This window comes from Pinus tabuliformis, chromosome 2_2, assembly GCF_031772625.1.
Source record: "Pinus tabuliformis cultivar Carrire ecotype Pingquan chromosome 2_2, CPIR1, whole genome shotgun sequence".
NCBI classification, from domain to species: Eukaryota; Viridiplantae; Streptophyta; class Pinopsida; order Pinales; family Pinaceae; genus Pinus; species Pinus tabuliformis.
The window spans coordinates 671,859,019-671,868,491 of NC_142300.1; the positions used below are offsets into that span (position 1 = coordinate 671,859,019).

At 36.7% G+C, this 9,473-nt stretch overlaps 1 protein-coding gene across 1 annotated transcript; it reads left to right on the forward strand.

Moving 5' to 3' along the window:
* The first annotated feature begins 6,908 nt into the window (after window positions 1-6,908).
* LOC149194420 (uncharacterized) lies at window positions 6,909-8,872 on the forward strand. Its single transcript, XM_089407594.1, has one exon. It carries the CDS (start codon window positions 7,038-7,040, stop codon window positions 8,169-8,171), a length of 1,134 nt encoding a protein of 377 aa, XP_089263720.1. The 5' UTR covers window positions 6,909-7,037; the 3' UTR covers window positions 8,172-8,872.
* The last annotated feature ends 601 nt before the right edge of the window (window positions 8,873-9,473 follow it).

The window sequence follows — 9,473 nt, forward strand, 5'->3', positions numbered from 1 at the left end:
TTTAAATTATAAATGTCTCCTTCCTAGGTTAGTTGTTTCATTCCTTATACTCTTTTTCCTTTCCTTGTAGTTTGGTCTTCACTATCTCCAACATATTGTCCAATTTAATTATTTTATTGTCTATTTGTCTATGGATTTTGTCTTTAAAAGATGTGAATTTGGTATCAAAATTATTTTAAGTTTAGCTTCTCTTTCTGCCCTTTGTTTCTTTAATTATTTTATATATTCGCAAAAAGTGTCTAAGGTTACTTTTATAGGTCTATGCTTGAAAGCATTTGGTAAATGCGGTGTAATGTTGTTATGAAACCATCTCACATAAAGATAGAAAAGATAGATCAACGCCTTAAGAACAAGCCTCTTCGAGGGGGAAACCTCCTTTACATTACACAAATGAACAATTCTTGGATGATTCAAATGACAAAACCTCCTTTCTATATATAGGAGTCTACAGGGTCACAATATAACCAAGCCAACTTAACAATAATAATATAAAGGCATAAAAATAACAATAGAGGGATTCTATGGGGCACAATAATAACAATATGGGGACAATAGGGGCACAATAATAACAATAAGGGATACAATGACAATAGTAATGGGGGGATCACTAATATTATAGGGACCTAACATGCCCCTCTCCCTCAAAAAAGTGTTGTCCTCAACGCTTGAGTAGTTCTGGATGCTTTTGTATAAAATTCTCATCCTCCCATGTGGAATCTTCAATGGGTAAGTTCTTCCACTTGATGAGATACTCTGAAATTGATCAATTTCGTAGCTGTCGAGTTCTTGTTTCTTTGACTGCTTCAGGTTCCAATATGATTTTTCCTTCCTCATCAGGTTCTGGTATTGTCTGAACTGGAAGCTTGTCATCTATAAACTTCTTTAAGCATGAAACATGGAAAACTGGGTGCATTCGAGAAGCTGCAGGAAGCTCCAATTTGTATGCCATAGTACCTATCATTTGCAACACCTTGTATGGACCATAATACTTTGGTGATAATTTGTTATCCTTCTTAGCTTGCTTGAGGGACATTTGTTTATATGGCGTGGCCATAGGAATACCCAATCACTTACCTCAAAACTTCTTTCATTGCGACGTTGATCTTCCTGCTGTTTCATTCTATTCTGTGCCAAGGTGAGGTTATCCTTTAAGAGTTGGAGAACTTCTTACTGATGCTCGATGTGATCTTCCATTGCTTGAACCTTAGAATTTTCTCTTAAATATGATGTGATGGATGGTCGATGATATCCATAAAGTGCCATAAATGGAGTCATTTTTGTTGCAGTATGGAAGGAAGTGTTATACCACCATTTAGCCAGATGCAACCATTTGACCTATTGTGTCTGTTTATCAGATACAAAGCAATGAAGATATCCTTACAAACATTTATTTATCTCAGTTTGCCTATCAGATTGAGGATGATAAGATGAGCTATGAGCTAACTGAGTACCAAGACAAGAAAATAATTATGTCCAAAAATTTCCAGTGAAAATGGGATCTCTGTCACTTACAATAACCTTTGGATTTCCATGTAGCTTTTGAATTGTTTCCATAAATGCAGTAGAAACTGTACTTGCTTTAAATGTTTGAGATAATGCACAAAAGTGTGCATACCTGGTAAGTCTATCCACTACCACCATGATAACACTCTTTCCTTCGGACTTGGGTAAAACTGTGATAAAATCCATTGAAACCTCCTCCAATATTGGCTTGGAATGGATAAAGGTTGTAATAGTCCTGGAGCCTTAATTGTTTCAACTTTATTTTGTTGGTAAACCAAACATTCCACCACAAACTTTTGAATCTGATTTAAGGTCATCCCAAAAAAAATCCTTCTTAACCTTGTGGTAGGTTTTTAGAAATCTTGAGTGCCCTCTTAAGGGAGAGGTGTGCAATTCCATAAGAATCTTTTGTTTGAGTTGGGAATTCTTACATAGGTATAACCGATCCTTGTACCATAAAAAATCATTTTTCCAGGTAAATGTATCAGATGTAATGGCATCTTGTTGTATCTTTTGAATGAGTGCCCACACTTCCTCGTCATTCTTCCATTCATCCCTTGCTTCATTTATCCAATCTGGTTGGATAATAGAAATGGCACAAATAAATGCTTCCACATCCTCATCCTTTCTTGAGAGTGCATCTGCCACGACGTTTTGCTTCCCTTTTTTGTAGATGATTTCAAAGTCATAACCCAACATCTTTGTGACCCATTTTTGCTGCTCTTCTGAAGATAATCTTTGTTCTAAAAGGTATTTAAGACTATCATGATCTATTTTTACCTTGAAGTGTCTTCCCATTAGGTAGGGTCGCCATTTCATAAGTGCATGTAGTATTGCCAACATTTCCTTCTCATAAATACCTTTGTGTAAATACTTTCCTTTGATTGGACGACTTTCGAAAGCAATGGGTCTTTCTTCTTGCATCAAAAAAACACCAATTCCATTTCCTGAGGCATCACATTCCACAAGAAAGATTTTTGTGAAGTCCGGTGTAGCTAAGACTGGTGCTTGGCACATTGCGCTTTAAGATGTTCAAAGGCCTTCATTGCTTCTAGAGTCCATGAAAATGCATCTTTCTTCAATAATGTTGTTAGAGGTGCTGCTATTCTCCCATAATTCTTAACAAACTTGCGATAATACCCCGTCAACCCAAGAAATCCTTGTAGATGATTTATGGATGTGGGGATTTTCCATTCCTTAATGGTTTTAATTTTGCTAGGGTCTACCTTAACACCTTCGTGAGATACAATATGACCCAGATATTCCACCTCTTGTACTCCAAATAAACATTTGGAGATTTTTGCATATAATTGTTTCTCCTCCAATAGTTTGAGCACCATGTCAACATGTTGGACATGATCCTTCCAAGACTTGTTGTAGATTAGTATATCATCAAAAAATATTAACAAAAATTTTCTAAGGAAGGTTTTGAAAATGGAATTCATCAAACCTTGAAATGTAGAAGGTGCGTCAGTAAGTCCAAAAGGCATGACCAAAGTTCATAATGACCCTCATGAGTTCTAAATGTTTTTTTTGGAATGTCTTCAGTCTTCATTCTGATTTGATGATATCCTGAGTGAAGATCCAACTTGGTGAAGTAAATTGATCCATGCAATTCATCCAATAATTCATCAATGACAGGAATGGGAAATTTATCTTTAATAGTGAGCTTGTTGAGCTCCCTATAATCTGGACACATGCGCCATGATCCATCCTTCTTGTGAACTAATACTACTGGAGCAGAGAAAGAACTTTGACTAGGTTGAATTATACCAGCCTCTAGCATTTCTGCAACCATACGTTCAATTCACTCTTTTGGACATAGGGATATCTGTAAGGCCTGATGTTTGGAGGAACACTTCTTGGAATTAAATTAATAGCATGATCATGATCACGAATAGGTGGGAGGCCCTTGGGAGTATTTGTCAAATACCTTGGAATGATTGTCCAAGACTTTTTGGAGATCTAGAGAAATGGATGATTTTGATGTGGGAACCTCTAGTGAACATAATTGTGCAATTATGCCTCGTTATTCTTTCTTTAGAAGCTTTTTCATTCCGTTAGAGCTGATTATCTTTCCCGGTTTCCCCACGATACCCCTTAATTCAACTTCCTTTCCTTCTGAAGAGAATTTCATGAAAAGTTCTTGAAAATTAAAAGCTATTGTACCCAAGGATTGTAGCCATTGGACTCTTAGTACAACATCAACACCACCCATTGGAATGGAAAGCATTGAGCTATTCAATACATATTCTCCCATGGATAGCTTTATATTATGGCACTTTCCTAAGTAATTTATGGTTCCTCCACTTGCAGCCATCACTTGACACTTTGGTGTTGGATATAGGAAGCAATTTAATTCCTTGGCTATCTTACAATGAATAAAATTATGGGTACTTCCCGAATCAATCAACACTATTACCTTTTTCTTCTTGATATACCCTTCTATCTTGATAGTTTGAGGATTGGTAATTCCAGCCAATGCATTATAAGATATGGTCGGATTCATTTATTCTTTTTCTAGGGTTTGTTCCTAGTGTATATCCTCTTCTTTTGACGTTTCTTGTTCCTTTTCTTCCTCCTCTTCACAATCTATGTATAATAATTTCTTCTCGGCACACTTATGACCTTTAGTGTATTTTCTATCACAACTGTAACAAAGCCCCTTTGCTCTTTTTTCTTCCAATTGTTGTGGTGTCAACCTTGTAGGTTGTGGATGGCTGGGGGAAGTAACACTTCCATCTTTATGATTGTGAGTGGTAGGCTTCCTTGTTGCCATAATTTTTCTTTCCATTTTTCTTGCCAATCTGAATGCCTTCTTCAATGAATCTGGTTCCCAAAGGCGAACCTCATGTTGGATGTTATCTTTTAAATTCCCTATGAACACATCAATCCTATGCTCCTCTAGAATATCTTTTACCCTTATATTCAATTTTTGGAAGTCCTCAATGTGCTCCATCATTGAACCCTTCTGTTTGAGATTTATCAATTGGCTAAAAAAAGTGTTGCTTTTTGTATCCTCATAATGTGCTATCATTTCATCGGTAAAAATAGCCCAAGTGACAATTTGTTTACGAGAGCAAAGCCATCGATACCATACAAACTGATTTGGTTCCAAATATAAAGTTGTAATGCGTACCTTTTATGTGTTTTGCACATTATGGAGATCGAAAAATTGCTCCATCTATAATATCCATGTTCCGGGATCCTTGCCATCAAATTTCCTCATATCGATTTTTCGAACACGGTGGTCCTTCGATCCAACATTAGAGTCTATGAAATCATATTTAACATTTATTTTGTTCTCATCCTGAGTTTTCTTTACTACCCTTTCGCCATTAGTAAGCATTCCTTGTAGAAACTTTGTCAAATCTGTCTTCAAATTTGTCTGCAAATCTTCCATGCCTTTCTTTAAATCATCCATCTTAGCTTCCACACCGTCCATATTAGTTTCCACGTCGTCCATCTTAACCTCCATGTCGTCCATCTTAGCTTCCAAGTCATTCATCTTAGCTTCTACACCTTTCTTTAAACCATCCATCTTAGCTTCTACGTCTTTCTTTAAACCATCCATCTTATTTTCTGTTACCTTTTGTGCGAGTGAAATTTGTTGCACTTGGTTTTGTAATATTGATATATCATGTTGCATTTCTTCCTCTTCTTCATGAGTCATGGTAGAGATTTCAGGTTTCTTACTAGGTGTTTCCATTTTCTTTCGTCGAGGTATCAATTACCGATAATAATGCTTCACTATGACCCTTGAATTCCTTCAAACTTATTTTTCAAACAAAGCTTATGCAAAAATTTAAAAAGATACAGACCTTTTTTTTCTTTGTAGGAGCTCGATATCGAATCTGATGTACCTCTGTAATTTTGGGTCTCCCAGTTCTGAAATCGTAACCTGCGGTAGCCCTTTGCGTCCTCTTTCCAATGCCACTAGTCTTATCGAAATTGTATTCTCCAAGGAAGAGTTATGCCAAATCTCCCACGGTGACCTGATTATAGACTAGTTCAGTAGAACGAAATTTTACGACATGCCATGTGTCACTGTTTCAACCTTAGGACCTGACACTGATACACAAAAAACTACAACCCGTCTTCGTTCTTTAACTTCTTAGGAAATTTCAATTTGATGCTTAGAGAGAAAGTTATGACAATTTTCCCAAGGTCATCTGTTTGGGATGTAATTCGGGAGTCTGCAAAAACCCTAAATGTCTCATATTATATCTCCGAAAATATAGCGAGACAAGATTTGAAATTCAGAGCCGAGGTTCAGACTGCTTTCTTCTCAAATGAGTTTTTTTTAGCTTCTGAAACTTCATAGCGAACAAGTTATAGCGAAACTTCCACGATGACCTGTTTTAGATGAAACTCCGGAGCTTGCAAAAACCCTAACTTCTTCAGATCATATCTCTGAAAATAAAGCAAGACAAGATCTGAAATTCAGATCCGAGCTTCAACAAGATTTCTTCTCAAATGGGTTTTTTGTTTTTTTCTTCTGAAACATCACAGAAAAAAATTATAGCAAAAATGCCACGATGACCTGTTTGGAGCAGCGAAACCCTAGAATCCAAAGCTCTGATACCAAATGTTATGAAATTAGCTCACAAAAAGATAGAAAAGATTGATCAACACCTTAGGAATAAGCCTTTTTGAGGGGGCAACCTCCTTTACATTACACAAATGAACAATTCTTGGATGCTTCAAATGACAAAACCTCCTTTCTATATATAGGAGTCTACGAGGTCACAATATAACCAAGCAAACCTAACAATAATAATATAAATGCACAAAAATAACAATAGAGGGATTCTATGGAGCACAATAATAACAATATGGGGACAATAGGGGCACAATAATAAAAATAAGAGATACAACAACAATAGTAATGGGGGGATCACTAATATTATTGGTACCTAACAATTGCTTACACCAAATGAAGAAGATTGAATGTAAGTGAACAATAAATATAACTCGGAGAAGAAACTTGAACACCTTATTAAACACATTTTACCACTCCTTGCAATATCATAGTTTAGATTGACAAATACCCCACTTTAAATTTTCTGTGATTGGAGGCCTTTATTTTTTATAATGAGGACATATAATCTCTTTCAAAGGTTGTGATCTCTTAGCTGTTATGGTTTCTCTTCACATTATATAAGAAGATATGAGATCTTGAGTCTCTTGGTTTTACCCTTGTGATTCATCTTCTTCCCTCCTCAAATCCCAAAATTCAAACCTAAATCTTTTCACTTATTCAACTCATATTTGCAATTATTGCTCTTTTAGAAACTTGATCTTTGAGATTTAGGTTAGATCCACTCAAATTAATATGTTTAGTCTAAGATCCATCATCACCTTCAATTTATGGACCAAAAAGCATAATCCTACGTTAGAAAGAGAAAACATTATGTGCAAGAGTGTTGATCTTTAGAATTTGGACAAGAACGTCTTCTCTCCATAAAGGGTAAAGCATCGAAATCTCATTCTGAAATCGGTTGAACACTGTGTAAGTGTTTTGTGTGTCGATAATGGCCGCAACGCTATCTGTTCGAACGGTCTCCGGCCCGATAGCTGAATCTCTGAAGCACATCCATGCCATTCCGGCCTTCATTAGCCTCTTCTCCTCACGCCTTGTTCAAACTCCAACAAAATTATTATCAGCATCTTATTCGACTCTCAACATCCCCATTTCATCGCCTCCCTCCTTTGAAAGCACCCCAGTAGCGAGCTTCCTTCTCAACGAATGTGGTTTCTCTCTCGACGAGGCCAACACCATTTGCAGGAGAACACCATATTTACTTGCTCAAAAATCGTACGATAATTCACGGCAAACCCTACATTTATTGAGAGACAAGGGTCTTAATGAAATCAGTGTTCGGAAAGTCTTTTCCACACACCCCATGTTGTTACGGTCCAGTTTCGAGGGCATTGTCAAGCCCAAGGTTGAATTCCTGGAGAGGATCGGCCTCACTGGTCAGAAATTGCACCAAGCCCTCAATAGAAACACTTGTGGTTTTTATTTAAATGTTAACCGTACGCTGCAACCGAAGGTTTGTTTTCTGCAGTCGGTGCTTGATCCCTATCTAGCATCCGTCGTTTCGAACCCAGATTCTAATAAAATTGCCGGAAAAGTCATTTCGAACCACAGCGCAACCACGTCTGTCATATTAAAGAACCCTAGGATTTTAGCATTGTCTAAAAAACTATTGGTGGGGCTTGTTAAAGATGTTGAAGGGATGGGCATTGAGAAGGGGTCTAAGGCGTTTGCTCGCGCTTTTCTTCAATTGAATAAGCTGAACAAGGACACTGTTAAGGTAAAATTGGAAAATTTGAGAGAATTGGGGTTTACAGAGGAGGAAGTCGGGATTCTCGTTAAGAGGTTTACTCAGCTCCTGGGGTCGTCCAAGGATAAAGTGCGGCAGAATGTCAAGTTTCTTGTTGAGGAATGGAAGCTTCCTCGCAATGCTATTTTGGGTTGCCCGGCAGCTCTGCAGTATAGCACCGAGAAGAGACTGAAGCCGAGGCTCAATGCTCTCAGGGCCTTAATGGCGATGAACAAGTCTTCAGTGAAAGGTATGAACTATCCTTCACGGTGTTATATCAACATGTCGGATGAGGATTTTCATCGCAAAGTGGTGAGCAGGATACCAGTGGCGGCATAGGAGAGTGATGAAAACCCGTTGTAAAGGTTGGGATTGGATTGGTTACTCAGGACTGGTGGGATTTCAACTGAAGCGATGCTCATAGGTTTTGAACCTGCGCAGTAGTGATCATTTGCCGTTGCTACATCATGCTGTTACTAAGGTCAGGACAGTGAAGAATGATGCCATTTTGAAGACGATTGTTCTGTCACTGCATTGGTTGCCTATTTGCAGGTATTTGAAAAGCATCTTCATATTGTTTTCATTTGCGTGTGTGGATTATATGTATTGGTTGTGGATAAAAAGAGGCTCTGCACTGCAACAAGTATACTAGATCTTTTGTTATAGTGGGTAGGTTCGCAAAGGAGCCCTGTTTTGGGATGTATGTGAGAACCATTTTTGGTACTCTGTAGTGGATAACCATCACCCAACTGTATGAGTATTGGTTAACATGGCCATTGCTAATATGTTTTGTCTATCATCTCATGGGTATGTTTACTATGATCGACCTGGTTTCAGCGAGTAATCTAACGTACAGAGTATTTGGTTTGAAAGTCCAGAATATGTTATTGGTCACTCCTTATATTAGTGTACAGAGTATTTGGTTCGAAAGTCTAGAATATGTTACTGGTCACTTGTTATATTAGTGTTAGTTTGTGATGTAATCTAACGTACAGAGTATTTGGTTTGAAAGTCCAGAATATGTTATTGGTCACTTCTTATATTAGTGTACAGAGTATTTGGTTCGAAAGTCTAGAATATGTTACTGGTCACTTGTTATATTAGTGTTAGTGTTAGTTTGTGATGTATTTTCTTAAATGAATCAAATTTTAAGAAACAAGTGCTTTGGGTGGTTAGTTCTTCTTTCAATTTTTTTTGGAAAAATTGTAAATTAATATATAAAATAAAAAAATTAATGATTTACTGAAAGAGTAAGGATTTGCATAAATTTAAATTTAGTAGATAGTAATTACTAGTAAGTTTGTTCATTTACATTTTTATTCTTATTTATTAAAGTATGGAAAAACACATAGATAATAAGTCTCCATAAGAATACATTTTTTCAACTTGTTCTTCCTTTTTTTTTTAATCCAAATACTTAAATAATGGTGGGCACTAAATGATGGTAAATACCTTATTTACATGTTTTTTTTCCAGGGATTTTAATTTTGGGTGGTTTAAGTGTGTGAAGCTTAACAATGAAAATTCACTAGACAAATATCTATAAAGTATGGCAGAAATATTGCAACTGTAGCTAGAAATTATGACAAAAAATCTAAGCCAGTTATCCACATTCAAGTTATGGCTTAATAAAATGTTTGA